General features: G+C 44.0%; 1 protein-coding gene across 1 annotated transcript; it reads right to left on the reverse strand.

Annotated features, from left to right (window-relative positions):
- Positions 1–1289: 1289 nt before the first annotated feature.
- On the reverse strand, positions 1290–14145 carry WNT16 (Wnt family member 16). Its single transcript, XM_038154217.1, has 4 exons — positions 13787–14145; positions 13446–13693; positions 11240–11526; positions 1290–4737 (listed from the first exon to the last, which is right to left on the reverse strand). The coding sequence occupies exons 1-4, from the start codon at positions 13870–13872 to the stop codon at positions 4273–4275; spliced, it is 1086 nt and encodes a 361-aa protein (XP_038010145.1). The 5' UTR covers positions 13873–14145; the 3' UTR covers positions 1290–4272.
- Between the last annotated feature and the right edge of the window lie 1627 nt (positions 14146–15772).

The following is a 15772-nucleotide window of genomic DNA, read 5'->3' on the forward strand; positions in this document are numbered from 1 at the left end:
AGTGTCTCACATGATCCAGCTTTCCCCCCCGCCCCGGGAAAAGCAGACCCTTTTACAGCCTTAGTTGCCTGACTGCCACTTTGGAAAAAGCTTTATTTTGCTCAGCATATTTTGCTTTCTACATGTCTTACTGTGGCACTTAGTTTGCTCAAACATTGAATTGACTGCTAAATGCTTGATGTGTATGTAATGTCTCCTGAACTGTTTGGGTTTTCTGCAGTCTGAGTGTTTTTCAAGAATAAGTGTATTAATAAAATAAGAGACCAGTGGGTAATTTCAAAAGGGGAAATAATACTGCCACCATAAGTGCTGACTGACTGTCCTGTGTAAGCATAGGAAGGGCTGTAGTGCCTCCCTAACTGACTTGGGTCATGGCTAAGGTGAGGAGACTAAGCTTTTCTGCACAATTTGCAGAAGGCAGTTTTCTGAATGGCTGCAAAGCAAATGCTTTGTGGTCAACAGCTGAACTCCTTCCCTATCTTTGTGGGTTTTTCTGAAGTCTGCAGAAGTGAACTATCTACTGAATCCATCTAGTCCCATTTTTATTGATGAAATCCTCTTCAGTTTTAAGGCTGTAAGGCCATAGCCTAGCCTGAATTCAAAGAGCCTGTTAAAGAAACTTGAGTAACCCGTAAGACAAGATGGGGACTTTGAGGCTGAAGCAGGAAAGTGTGATAACAGCTCTTGAACTGTTCAGGGGTATCATGAGGTGGCAGTGGCTCCTGATGCTGTACAAGGGATGCAAGGGACCCTGCTTCTCGCCCTCAGAGCAACAGGGCACAAACTCCTGAGCATCAGCCACACCCTGCTCCTGCCTCCCTGGGAGATGAAAAAGTGAAGAATGGCAAGAGAGAACATGCTCTACTTGAGATGCTTCTTTGCATTTTTGTTAACATTAAAGCCACTTTTAGTTCCTCCTTGCTGCCTCTGTAGTTACCCCTTGCAAGGTTACAAAGATCTCAGGCATCCTTCATAGACTGAGGTTGAAACAGATTCCTCAGATATCACTTCCCATGCTTAACTGTCCATCTAGGCAGGTTGGCTCATGTGCTGTCCCAATCTTCTTAGCTGAAAATAATTTCTTTTTAGCAAATTAAAAATGGATGACTCTCCACTTAGGTATCTTCTTACATTCTTCCTTGCCCTATGTTCTCCTCTCCAGAACGTGTAAACAGTTCCTTTAATCTTGTGTTTCAGTTGCTATAATCTCTAAATCAGTAATCACCAGTTGCCTCAGAAAGGTCTGTTCCTTTCTTAGGGTGTTGTCCATAGCATGATGTAGCTACAGGCCCATGCAAAGCCATGAAGAAAGGCACTCCAGACTGAGGAGGAATCCTGACTCCTCTTTGAGCTTGATGGATGGCAGTGGAAGAGAGTGCTATCTTGTGCGGAACATAGCTTGCAAATGTTTTTCCTACCAAATGCTACAGCAATCTTCTTTAATTGTCCTTTTCAGCCTTGAATGTTCAGCATTTTTTTATCAGTACAGTCTCAAGTTCCCAGGTCTTTGCAGCTGAATCACCCCATTGAAAAACTTGGTGGATTTCTTGATTTATGTCTTAGTTCTCATAGATGCCTCAAAAGGACCTAACCTACCCCATATATAACTACACCTTGTGTTAAGTTTTGTAGTATATTAGTTAATAAAATGAACATCATCTGTTTATTATCATTTGAAGTATGCAGATATGAAAACTCTCAGGGAATTAGAATATATAGGCAGAGAGGTAGGGATCAGCAGAGAGCACTGTAGTAGTCCAACTACATTGTCTACTATGTAAAATGCATGGAAATCACTTCATCCTCTGGGAAATTTCTGATCCCTGGAGGCAGCCAAAGCAGCTGCTTAATTCTCTTTCTCCTGCTTATCTTGCAATCAATGAACAGGAAAAAAAAAAAAAAAACAAAACAAAACAGAAACCAAAACAACAAACTACTGATTTTAAATAATATTTCAAGGTTATTTTAGGTGTCAAAAATTGTATTATCCCAAGTATGGTCTCAGCAGAGAGTATGATAGTGTTCTGTCAGGACTTAGTGATGTTTAGTCATCTCCCATCCATGCTGCCAGTTGGTCCTGGGGCACAGCCTGAGGAGCCTGTGGCTTTATTTTCACTGCTGAAACAACCTGGGGTCACAACTCTCTCTTCAGGGTCTTGCACTGTGGTATGTCCTTCCTATCCAAGTTTCCACAGAGAAGGTGTTGAAACCTCCTGGGACAGTGCCTTACTGGCATGCTGAGCATCCTTTCTCACAGACAGCAGATTTTTTTTTGTGGTCCCAAGTTAATAATTTGGTCAGGCCAATGGACATAGACTGGCCAAATGTGGAGTAAAGGTCCAAATAGCAGATAATGGACTTCATTGTTGCTGAACTGATGTTTCTAAGATAATCCACATAAGGCAGTGAAATACCACAACACAGAAGATTTTGTTTCCTTCTTCCTGGCTTCCACATCCAATAAAGAGTGACAGTTCAGAATCTGGTCACCATCCTTCCTGGGAAAATGACTAACAGCTAGGAAATGAATTCTTCAAAGTAACTTTGAAAGCCTCAGCCAAACTGTCCCAAATTTCTAAAAACTGGCTGTTAGTATGGAAGAAGTTAAGGGATTGCAAACCCTTCCAAGTTCCCTGGATTTCAGTGGGAGTACTTACTGCTGGAGCCAAGATTTTCAGTGTTTGTAAAATGTATTTAAGAAAATAATAAAAAAGAAAGTATGCAGAATACTAATTAACTGACCATTTAGAAAATCATAGTAAGTGTTTCTCATCAGTGTGTATGAACTGCAATAGTTATAACCATCCTTATGATAAAAAAACCCCTAACATTTATGCAGTTCTCTGACTGATTTCCACCAGCACATGCAAACAAAATTCAATTGAAGGCTACTACAATATTAACAAATATCTAACCAACGAATCTCAAGGGCTGTAGTCTTATCACATTAGTTGCGGAAACCTTTTACATAACTTGCATAATTTAAATATTTACAAAATATAAACTTTGTCTTATCAAAAATAGTTCTTTGCACAATTAAACAACAGTAATCCTTTCACATGATGCTTTTTAAGCCAGGCATTAAATCACTGCATAAAAATAAACAACCTTTCACATACGTAAAATAAAATTAAGCCAACACATGGAGACACAGAAAGTGTTATCATTAACAGTTTAAATATTTTAGTGGTGTGAGCCAATCCATAAATTATATTGTGCATTGAACTTACTGAGGATACAACCTAATGAAAAAATCTAGCTGCTGATTCTATAAAGAAAATCTGTTTTAAAAAATCCTTTGCTTTATGGCGGATTCCTTTGTGCTAAATCTCATGTGGTTAATTTTGATAATGATTGTGAACCACCAGTGAGATGGTGGAATGTGGCAGATTATTGCATAGAATTCAAGAGTAGGGTGACAACAAGCTGACTCAAAAAATGTGTGCTCAGATACTCAGGAAATGCCTGCAGAGGATTTTATTTCCTTAAAATATCAAACTGTATTTCTGTCTCTTCTCAGACCTATCCCTTGTGTGTTTGAAGGACAACCTGTTAAAAATCCTGAGGCTGCTGTTGGGTACCCCATTCACATTCACCAATCTGTGCTCCTGCCTCTCTCCTCTGGGCACAGCTTGGCCCTCCTTTTCCAGGCAGACACTGCTGAGCTCTCTGCAGTCACACACGTTGCTCACTTCCCGACGCTTTTCTGCACATTATGCAGAAGGCAGTTTTCTGAACGGCTGCAAAGCAAATGCTCTGTGGTCAACAGCTGAACTCCTCCCCTATCTTTGTGGGTTTTTCTGAAGTCTGCAGAAATGAACTATCTAGTGGATCCATCTAGTCCAGTTTTAAAAGCACAGACATAAGGACCATGTCTAATGTGTTTTATGAACTCTCTTAACTCTCCAGTCTCTGGCTGATGATATCTTAAGATTTCTCCACTGTGCCTACCCACCACACAGATCTTCAGGGCATTGTGTCTATTAAATACCTGAAAAGTTTAGCATCTGTCTCTGCTCACGGAGTAACACGTTCAAATGTATCATCAGGAGTCCTTTTTGCTGTTTAAGCTGTCCCTGCGTGCAGCCTGATGTTTACTCAGCTGTCCTTTCAGTGCTGCACGCTCGGACTACCCATTGCCTGGCAGTACCTGTTCCCCCGAGGCCGATCCCTCTGAAATCCCACACGGTGACAGTCAGTGACTGCTGCCCCTGCAGCAGCTGAGCGCAGCACACGGGCTGGCTGGTCTGGCCCTGGTTCCTGCACTTGGTCTCACTTGCAGGTGTGTACATCGGTCATGGTCTCGCACCTCCTGCAGCGCACGTAGCAGCACCAGACAAACCTGCACTCGCACCTCTCCACGTGCCTGACTACGTGAGTGTTGTAGCCGCGGCCGCAGCACAGCAGGTTACAGCCCTCGGGTCCCTGCGAGGTGCGGTTACATTCTCTTCCCTGAGTTCCAGGGATCCCCAGCCTTTGGTCTTCCACACAGTAATTGGGTGATTTGTTCACATACAGCAGGTCCTCTTTCCCAATTGGTATTTTTCTCTGGCTTTTCTCTTTCCTGCGTAGCTTTTTTTTCAGTCTGTCTGATATTTGTATGCTGTTTTCATACTTATCCTTTAAAAACCGGCCAATCTTTTCAAAGGATGACATGGTTTTCCAACAAGTTTTCACAGCACAGGACCCAGAAACACCATGACAACGGCAATCCACAGACATCAGCTTTGCTACAGCCTGAAAGCAAAGGAAGAGCAACATTTGGATGTGGTCTTTCATTCATCAGGAATGCTGCCTGACATCAGTAGCACAGAGGTCTCAAAGTATTTAATATTACAGCTGCCGCTGCCATTTCCATAACAAGGAAGTCAGAGCATGTGTTAGGAACCAGGTTTCCAGTCCTGGACCCCCACTATGAGAGGCATGATCTTCAGATGTGCTCTCCATTTGCAGTTTGCAAGGGCCATAGTGTAGCAATATTGACCACAACAGTGAAAGCTGTGATTTCTGGATGGCTTTTCATCTGGTGAATCCTAAATACCTGAATGACATGTCCTGTGTTGCTCTTCCCACTGCTGGAGAGCAAAAGGCTCTCATAGGCAAAAGGGTCTAGCGGGGAATAGCAGAAGGGGAAAGCAAGGATGGGGCAGGTCATGGTATCCTTCCAATTTTGGAAGACACTGGGCAAGTAAGTGCCCGGTTATATTGCCTTTTAAGGGTACTTTACAGCTACCATGAAGACCACTAAACATTCACAACCCTGTTTGTAATCAAGGCCACAGGAATGGCTGAAGTCACACAACAGTGCCTGGGCAACCAGTGTGGCTCAGCAGCCAAAGCAGCACAGGAGGAGGCACCTCAGGGCAAAATGTTGGAAGAGCAGGAAGATGCCCACATCTCCAAGCTTCACAGAAAGTCTGTCAAAAGACCCACCATGGCTTAGCAGAGATGTCTTTGGCTCAGGTAATCTGTAGTAAATCTCATGTGCTTCTCACTTATAGTCTTAAGCCCTGTTCTTTTAATTTAGACATAACTAGTTCTAGTACGGGTTTCTAGTGTTTCCAGTTTTGTAATGGCTCTATTTAACACAAGTAGGTAGTTCCATTGGTATTACTTTTATAACTGTCAATGTTTTAGCAAGGTTTCCACAGTTATTGCCATCACTTAAATTAAATTCTTGCCAGCAATTAAATACTTAAATACTTAGATGAGTTACTTTTCCATGCCCATGCAGGAGCAAGGGCTGGGTTGAACAGTAACTGTCGCATCAAAAATGAGAATCTGAAGCCTGTGTTAAGCTTTTTGTAACACACAACAATTTTGGCTCAGTTTATAGTTTATAGGATATCAAGCCTCAAATAACTGGAATCTGTAAACAAGCAGTAACTTTATCTTGAGACTGAGTCAAACACTCAAGAGACAATCAATGCAATACTACCTTCTCTAATATCTAATAGTCATCATATAAAAATCATACAATTAGTCTTGTGACAACCCTCTAATGACAAACATTAGAGTTTGAAAAAATACTGAAAAATAACACATGTACAGATGTTGTACCAGATATCATAATTTTTGGTTTGTTTTACATTTCTGGAGCCATCCTGTAGACTCATAAGGGCCATTGGCTAGTAGTGTGGAAAGCCCATGTTGCCATCTTCCATTTTACTAACCTTTCCCCCCATATTTAATTTCCACAATCAAAGCAATTGGGAAATTTAACAGTAAGTGTGGATTTTAAATTAACACTATAGTAAGTTTGTCTTGAAATTCCTCATGCATCAAGGCCAATGCATATTGAAATTAATCCTCTTTGAAGAAATCACTTTTACCAAAACATGGGGGGAAAAAAAGAAATCAACATCCCAACTACATGAAGTTTATTAAATTTCATCCTAAGCCTTTGCTTATCCCTCAGCCTCCACGTATACTATATACTAGCTGCTGTCTTTCTGAAATTGAATTAAAAAAACAGAAGACAAATCTAACATCCTCCTCTGGTCGCCCAGAGAACAGAGTTTCATTTGTGACAGTTCCTAAGCCTTGATTCTGCAGTGAGACCTGAAATCCTACCAAGCCCACTGGCCCTCTGCAGGACCAGAAAAAACTCAAGTCCCAGACTCCATATTGGTAGCTCAGGCAGCACAAATGCCATCCTCAAAATTCCAAAGCCAGTCAAGGCATACAGCAAATCAAATGAGCTATTTCTAATCTCTGTGCTAAACTGGGACTTTTCATCATGGTGACTGTGGTCACTGAAGTTTGGAATGAGTCCAGCATGGACTCATTGATTTCACTGGGCATTGAGGTCTCCTGGCACATTCTGCCCCAAAGGTGTTGACTCAATCTTGAGCTGGCATTTGCATAAAACTCCACAAACATTTAAAAAACCACATGACCGAAGTGTTTGCTTCGAGTCACATCTTTGGTGAATAAACAGGAACGATTTGTAGGTGGAGGTTACTATGGAAGCCAAATATGCAAGACATTCACAAAAAATATTAGCAAGAGAGAGCAGGCATATGCCCTGACCTAGAACAGCCATTAGCCTTTCCAAACTAAACCTGGCAAGAGGTACTCCTGTACAGGAAATACTGCCACATGCTGTGGGCTGCTTTTGAAATTGGAGGTTCTGCACTACTAGAACCTCCAATTTCTACTAGAAGAAATAAGAATATTGCAACAAGCAAACTCTCATCCATGAGCAAAACCAGACTCTATTAGTGACAAATCAACTGCTAGATAATACTGGCAGATACTTACCATCTCTTCTACACAGACTAGTTTCTCTTTAATAGACAGACTTGACCTTGCTCATATCTCAAGAATCTGTCAACAATGAAATTACTGGGTAGTCAGAATACGATTTATTAAGATGTAAGTGATTGGGGCAGATGAGAATTTAAAATACAAGGACAAAAAGTCTGTCATAAGACAGATAACCTAATAAGATATGAATATCAAATACAGTATCAAAAGATAAATTTTACACACAACTTAAAAATAGAGAGGATTTAACTGCATTTTTCCAATTTTCAATGATAAGTTATTTTTGTCAAGTAACTGGAATTTCAAAGTAGTTTTAAATTATATTGCGCTACTAGATTTGTAAGGTTACAGATGTAATCCTCATTTTCACTGCAGTATCTTAAGGTAGGCAGGGGGCAGAAGGATCCAGAAATTGTCAGAGGAAGCTCTGGACATGCCTGCTAGGTGCTAAGGGCCATGTGGGCAAGTAGCCCAGCAGATGACACTCAAGAGTCTTTCTCTGAGGATGAATTAAACAGAAGTAGAGGGAGACAGAGTTTCGAAACAGGAGCAGAAATCGATGTTAAAATCTTAGACTGATATAAAAATATAAAAATGTGGCATACGTTAGCAGTGTATGAATGAGCAGATAAATGAAAGAAACACAAATGTGATTCAGTGTCTTGCTTCCCAGCTGCTAGGATGGGCAAATTTTAAGCCTGGACTCCAATATACTTTAAGTTGCCGGCACAGGGAGGTGACATTTTGCTTTGCCTGATCACAGAACATGCCACATGCATCTCAGTCTGTCATGTGAACTTCAATGAAAAAGCTTCATAATTGATCATCTGGCAAAATTTAGCGATTAGGCATCTCCTGATGGTGCAGCAGACCTAAGGTTGTACCTATAGAGCCAACATGGTCTTCAGGTGGGACACAGCTGCAGCACACACCTGTGTGTCAGCAGTGCACAGGGACTGCAGAGTTACTGGGACCATGACCTGCAGTCTGACTATACAACCAGTGTTCTGCTTCACATTTTAGGTTCATATTGTGAATCTGTTCAGTTATTCATGAAATAGTGAGAGGATTCTCCACACGAAACAAAATTCCATGGAGAGCTTCAGAGGAGCACTGTTACAGAAACCTAGTGGATGGATGTGTCATTCTGAGTAAGCTGGGACAGGCTTTCTTAGGTGGGTGATGAAACTGACTGATAGCTTGTGAGAAATGACCAGTGTGGTGACTGAGCTGGGTCCACCAGCATTGTGGTCAGCCACAAGCCCATCTGAGCAGTTCCTCCTGCCCCTGCTGCCTCTCAGCCTTGGTGGTACAACGCGCACAACGAGAGCGCAGGGTTAAGTGATGAACAGGGATGAACACTGCTCTTTTTTAAAATTAAACCTGAGAGAAAGATAATTTTTAAACTGCCTTCCTTCCACTGATCCATTTCAATTAACAGAGGGAGCAGCACAGGGTGGGAATCTGTGGCTAGAACAAACAGATGGGGCAGAAAGCAGAGACTGATTTGCAGCAAAGAGTGTCATTGGAATCACAGTTTGCATACCCTGTACTGCCAGTTAATGCTTAACACATCCAAGTTAAGCTGTCTGTTTGCAGGCACTGCTCTCAGCTGTGAGACAAGGACTGCCAGTACTTGTTTTGTCACAGGAACCAATGCCTGTAATCAAATGTCCCAATTTCAGACACTGGCAGAACTAATGATTATTCATGAAGACAAGCACATGTCCTACCAGAGGTGCATCACTTAGAAACAGTTCCAAACTTGGTGAGTCTCTTACCAATCCACAAGTATCAGTAAAAACAAACTCTCCAAACAAGTCCCACATCAAATAAATTTCTTCAAGTGGAAAAGTGAGCAGAATTTTTCCAGCAGTAAAATAAAACTAATATAATGATAGTGAAGCCATAGTGCCTGACTCCACACATCCTTTTGTATAAGGAGCAAAAGAGCCCAGCTCACACATGCACACCTAAGCACACTGAAAATTGCCATGCTAAAGGATGATGAATGTTTATCTTGTAGCAGAATAAGGATGCAATCTGAACCTTCTGAGAGTTGGACAACTCAAAAGACAGTTTTAAATTTTTTATATGTTGATATAATAACTATGAGATGTGGAAGTATAAACTAACATTTTGTACTGAAATAGGAGAGAAATAAGAGAATTCTGCACATACCAGTTCTCTTACTAACTCCAAACAAACACAGAAGTACTGTCCCTGGAAGACTGCTCTTGCAAGACACCAAACCAGGAACATGATAGTATTTATTACAAAAGGTCATAGGATATCAAAGCATTCTTCTTGTAAGCCCCAAAACATGAAGACCAACATTTTTCAGCATCTCCTAGTTAAGATTTGAAAATACAAAAAGGAAGACTTATGTTAAACTTTACTTCAGATAATATTGCTGCTAGAAATCCCAAGTATCAACAATAAACATTCTTTTTCATTCTGGTCAGTGATCAAAATATTTGCTTTATCCTACATTTTGCCATTAAATTACAAAATATTCATGCATGGAAGCTGACTATATATATTTCTTCCTTAACTATCTTGCTCTACGAATATGATAAACAACTCTTTGCTCTTTCCTTAGGGAAACAGTAATTTAATCTTCTGTTCCTCTTATTATCATCTCCTACTACAAGATACCCATCACCTTTCCTTGGAGATAATTGAGCTGATTGACATCTAATTAAACTCATAGGTTTTAGATCTCAGCTTTTACTTAGTTTTAAAGTTTGCTTCAACTACTTCATTTATAAAAAGGGTCTTTGTCACCTGGAATCATGGAATAGTTTCAGTTGGAAGAAACCTGAAAGATTTTCTGCAGCTTAAATGAAATAACACATATTACCTGTAAAAATCACTTCAAATTAAGGTAATTTTCAATTATACCACCATGGCTCTTATGATGGCTTACTGTGGCTATTCCTTGTCATGGCAGATAGGAAAGTTGATTACAGTAAAACCCATGGATGCTCCTGTAGCCCTTCCAGCTACAGGAAATTTCAGAGTCACAATGGAGTCCATCAATATGTGTAGCCAAACCCAGAGATTTTCCCTTTCTCTTTTTCCCCTTTAGTTAAAGCCGTGTCACTGAGCAGAACAGATTTAAAGTATTATGGGCCCAGAGAGAGCCATTAAAGATGAAATCTCCAAGGTAAAACAAAGAAAGTATTTTTAAAGGAAAAATAATACAAATCTCTGCCATTCCAGATGTAAGCTCCAAGCACTAGATTACAGACTCACATCCCCCTGTATAGGCTATTGCTGCCCCCATTTTACAACCTCTAAAGGACAGGAAGGAGAATCCAATGTCACACACCCAAACACACGGTTTTCCTCTGCAGCCCTGGTTGAAAGTTCTTTGGACTGAAATAAGCCATCCAAAATCAGTCTCCTTTCACTTCTTTGATGCATGTCCTAACCAATGAGCTACTTTGAAGGTGTCATCTCTCTCCCATGTTTTTAAAGAAAATATTAACTCTTGATTTCTCCTCTGAAAAAAGCTAAACTTGCACTCTCAGGTGTGGAGTGCAGACTGCTAGATGAGTAATGAGGCCTTGTGTCCAGCTGGCCTTCTCATTCAGTATTACAGAGAATTATAAATGCAGGCCATGATAATAACAGAATAATCAGTGACAAAAATCATATCACATTATGATGATAACAGGACTATTTCAAGTTTGTCACTGAATATCAAATATCTAATTAAGATAAATTTACTATTTAAGCACTGCAGATGTATTAGTTATTTTGTGGATTTTATTTTAACATACGGAAGTTAGTTGGTCAAAACCAGCTCCGATTCTGAGTTTGTACATGTTTCTTTGGTGATGTTACTGCTGTTCCTGCCCCTGGCCCCATGAATACCTGCAGCCAAGGCCTCACCTCCTTTGGCTGATGTCATTTTGTCAAGGAAGGTGATCAGCAGCTGCTGCCACACCTGAATGACACCTACCTGCCTCCCAGCCTCGTTGTTGTGCAGGTTCATGGCCAGCAGCCCGCTCCCACTCTTGCCTGTTGCGTTCTTGAAAGGCACGTCCAGGAACTTTCTGCTGAAGGCCATTCCATAGTGGATATCGTCAGAGCAGCCACCCCAGTGCCAGCCCTCGCTGGCCGAGCCGCCGTGCCGCAGGGTGACATCGCAGGAGCACTCGGTCACGTTCCCCGCGCTGCACGAGCGCGTCACCGAGTGCACCAGCCCCGCCGCCGTCACCGCCGCGATGAACGCCGTCTCCTTCGTGCCTGCACAGCAAGGCGGGCAAACGTTACCCCAAAACTGCCCCTGGTCACCTTCCTGGCTGCCCTACAGAAGGGGACCTTACAAGCCAGATGATTATTAAAAGGGAACAGTAACAAGTTTGAAGTCATCACAGCTTGGTCTGCAGTGTGAACTTGTTCACAGGGGTGGATGTTCATACCCCAAAACGACTTCAGGGCCTCTTCATATGGCCATGCTATTAATGATGCTGTTTCTCACTACTGGTACCATGCAATTTTTGGGAACTTCTTTCTAAATCTGATTAGGAATTTTATTTGCCACAGAAATTTTCAAGACAAATAATAAATGAAGAATCAAACTACAAAAGAACCACATTCCAAACCCCTTACTCTCCACTCTGCTTTTCACTATTCGTATTGATTTGAAGAAGACCAGGTCAGTCTAAATCTCAGAAAAGCTGTCATGATCCCAGGTTACTTTGGTACAGGGCCAAAACTTACCTCATGCTAAATTTAGCAAACATTGATGTTCTTCTAATTCACAAAGGTTGCAAAGAGTCCCGAAAGTCTTAAATGAGGCAGAAATCAGCACAAAGATATTTAGGCCATGTGCTTTTCCTAGAATAAACTGGCCACGGGAAAGAGATCAGCATCAAAGGCCTTTACTTGTTAGACTGGCTTCTTAGGCCTGCCCCATTCTCTGAAACTTCTGGCATAATGTGGTACCCAGCCACATTTAACACATTACTGTGTTAAGTAAGGCATACTCTAAGCAAATTGAATATCATTGAGTGGTCAATAAATGTAGCTGAAATTTTACTGAAACGGGCCAATTTTCACTATTGTGAAAATTATTTATTTCCAGTCTCCAATGTTTCTGCTCATGGGCAGGAAAATTCCTGTGTGTTTCACCTGTTTGTATCAGTCTGTGTGCTGGTACCATCATAAAAGGCTTTCACAGTACACACTAGTGAAGCTGTGTGGGTGAACAGTGGCACTCTTTTATGTGTCCTCAGGAACAGTCCTTCCTGTTAAACAGAAGGACTAACACACATATGGCTCCATACAGTGGGGAAAACTCTCATTTTCCTTTTTTCCCCTTTCCTTTTTGGAATATGCATCCATTTTTATTCCTCACTTTATGTTTTCATGGTTAAAACTTGGGGGTTTTATACTGCTTTAGTACAAAGTGAAGACTGCATGAACACACAAAGTGAAGCACCACAATACATAAAATCACATCCATCACACAATCAGTGACCAGGGAGCTAAAAAAAAAAAAAAAAAAAAAAAAAAAAAAAAAAAAAAAAAGTTGCAGGATCCTTGTAACTTGCAGGAAAGCTTTGTTGTGACATTTGATACAAAAAACTCATCCTTGTTTCAGTGGAAATTGCAGCAATTTCATAATTATTTTATGCAAAAAAGAGCACCTTTGGTTTCACCGTGCTGATCAATATCACATAACTGAGCACATATTATATATTTTAAAGCATTTCACATTGTATTTAGAGCCCTGAGCCGACATTTTTACCTGCAAATCACCTTTCTGAAATAACGTGTCATAAACCCACTTATTTAGCAACTATGACACAAGCGGATAAACCCAACATAAGTCTGAGAACAACAGTATTTCAATATAGTTAAGCGGATCTACCTACGGGCAGCGTCACCCACGGACGTACTACGCGAAAATTACGAGAAGCAACAGCGCTGCGAAGACAAGGGCAGGTTTGGTCTGCTCGGTGCATTTCGTGCGCCTGCGGTACCTGCCGGGACGTTGGCGGGGACCGTGCCCCGGCGCTGCCCGGCTCTGCCGACGGGACGCACGGACGGTCCCGCCGCGCCCCGCGGGGCTCCTGGCCTCGCAAACCCATCACCCCGGGGCAGCCGCCGCGGGCCCCCGCCCCGCCGTGCCGCAGCGGCCCCTCCGGGGCGTCACTCACCGCTGCTGAGCTGCTGCCCGAGGGCGGCGGGGGCGGCGGTGCCGCGGCGGGCGGCGGGCGGCGAGCGGCAGTCCCAGCGCTCGTGTCGGAACTGGCTGCGGCACTCCTGGAGGCCCAGGCGCGCTCCCTCCCGGACGGCGGGCATCAGCTCCGGCTTCTGCTCGCACAGGTCCTGCTGCCGGCGGCTCAGCGGAGGGCTGGCGCAGCCCGGCTTCTCGGGCCCGCCGGCGGCGGCGATGCCCAGCCACCTGCGGAGGCAGCCGCCCGTCAGCGCCGGGCCCCGACGGACACGAGGGGACGGGCTCCGCGCCGCCCTCCCGCCCCGACCCCCGGCTACTCACATCCAGGTGCTGCCGGCGGCGGGGCACAGGGCGAGCAGCAGCAGCGCCCGCAGCAGGCGCGGTCCGAGGGGAGCCCCGCGCCCCATGGCAGCCGCATCCAGCCCCGCCGCGCTGCCGCCCCTGCCCGCCGCCCGCCCCGGGCAGCAGGGACCGAGCGGGACTGTACCCAGGGCACCCCCTACTCGGGTTTGTCCCCCTCCAGGGAACGGCCCTCCTGGGGAGGCTGGGCTGGCAGGGAGGGCGGCAGGAAGGGACGCATCGGGAGCGCTCGGGTCCCGTCAAGGTGAGAAAGTTGGGATTGAAGTTTTCCCCGGCTGCTTTCCCGGTTGTGCCTCCCCGCCCGTGCATTGGCCGCCCGGGGGCCGGGGCGGGCCGGGGCGGGCCGGGCGGGGGCGCGGCGGGGGCTGCGCTGCACAAAGCACGGCCCCGCACGGCCCCGCACGGCTCTGCACGGCCCCGCTGCACAAAGCACGGCCCCGCACGGCTCTGCACGGCCCCGCTGCACAAAGCACGGCTCTGCACGGCCCCGCACGGCTCTGCACGGCTCTGCTGCACAAAGCACGGCCCCGCACGGCCCCGCACGGCCCCGCTGCACAAAGCACGGCCCCGCACGGTTCTGCATAGCCCCGCTGCACAAAGCACGGCCCCGCACGGCTCTGCATAGCCCCGCTGCACAAAGCACGGCCCCGCACGGCCCCGCACCGCCGCGCCTCTGCGGTGCTGCCCCTTGGGCTGTGAGGCGCCCAGAGCGGCTGCCCGGGGTGTAGTGGGGTCCGTGCACGGTGGAGCAGAACTGAGGGTGAAGGAACCGGTAGTGCTGCAGTGATTTAATCCACAGAAATGAGAGAGATGTTGATAGATCATAGCATTCCCTACACTTTTTATTCCAATTTTGTAACGCTTTAGCAGTGTTAACTGAGTCAGCATCAGTATTCATTAGGACAGCATTTGTTCATTCCTGTTAACTTCGGTGAGACAAGACAGTCTTATCAACTGCTACCTCGATTGCTAGTCCTTAGTTACACATTAAAAGCCAATGAGTCAGCTAGCACCTGATGGAGAGCTGGTGTTGGCACTCTGGACTTTCAAGTCCTCTTTGATCACAATATATTGCTGCTTCCTCCTGTGTAAGCAAAACACCTGCACTAAAAATAATCTGGATAAAATGACAGATCTGTAAAACTTTGATTTGACACAGTTGTAAATTACTGAAATAGCTCTTGTGGACTGACAATAGCTCCAAGTGAAGAGCACAATAAATCATCTCAATGACAAATGAACTTTTTTATGAGTACAACATCTTGGGAAATAATCACGTAGATGTGCTGTTTTCCTTTGCCTTTTCCCCCATGAACATGCAGAGATGTTTTAAGAGCACAGTCTGTGGTCTATTTAGATCTAGAAAATGATGCCTCCTTCCCACTTCATGCTTATGTATCTGCTCTCAAAGCGTCTCCAAAGCATCATCAACTCTGGGCAGATTGCTAATGACCCCACTAGTTATTTAAACATTTCAATATAACTTATTTTCTCTGTTCTGAATTTTAGTCTAGAGAACATCTGCTTGTGGTTGCAGAGGAACTTAGACCAGAGTGAGGGACATTGGAAAACAGGGAACCAGCCATGAAACAGGCCTGAACCAGCCAAAATGCGTGGGCTGTGTCAGAGAATCATCGAATTATTCCAGGACACATGGTTCATTTTATCCTCTTTGCTGCTTCCTGGCTCCATCTTCTAAAGTTAATTCAGAGCCTTGGTCTAGCAGACGTGGATTCCTTACGTGCTGTTTTATCTGCTCTATGAATTTGTCATCCACTCTGAAATTATTTTCTCCTGCCGGTTCTTTAAACAAGTTTCTTCTCTGTGGTTGGTTGTTTGTTTTGATTTTGTTGTTGGTGGGGTTTTTTTAAGTTTATTAAAGTTATTATTGATCTTTTGGCTCTAAATTCTTATATGTGAATTTTTCTATAGTAGCTACAGAATTTT

This window comes from Motacilla alba, chromosome 1A (genome assembly GCF_015832195.1).
Source record: "Motacilla alba alba isolate MOTALB_02 chromosome 1A, Motacilla_alba_V1.0_pri, whole genome shotgun sequence".
NCBI lineage: Eukaryota > Metazoa > Chordata > Aves > Passeriformes > Motacillidae > Motacilla > Motacilla alba.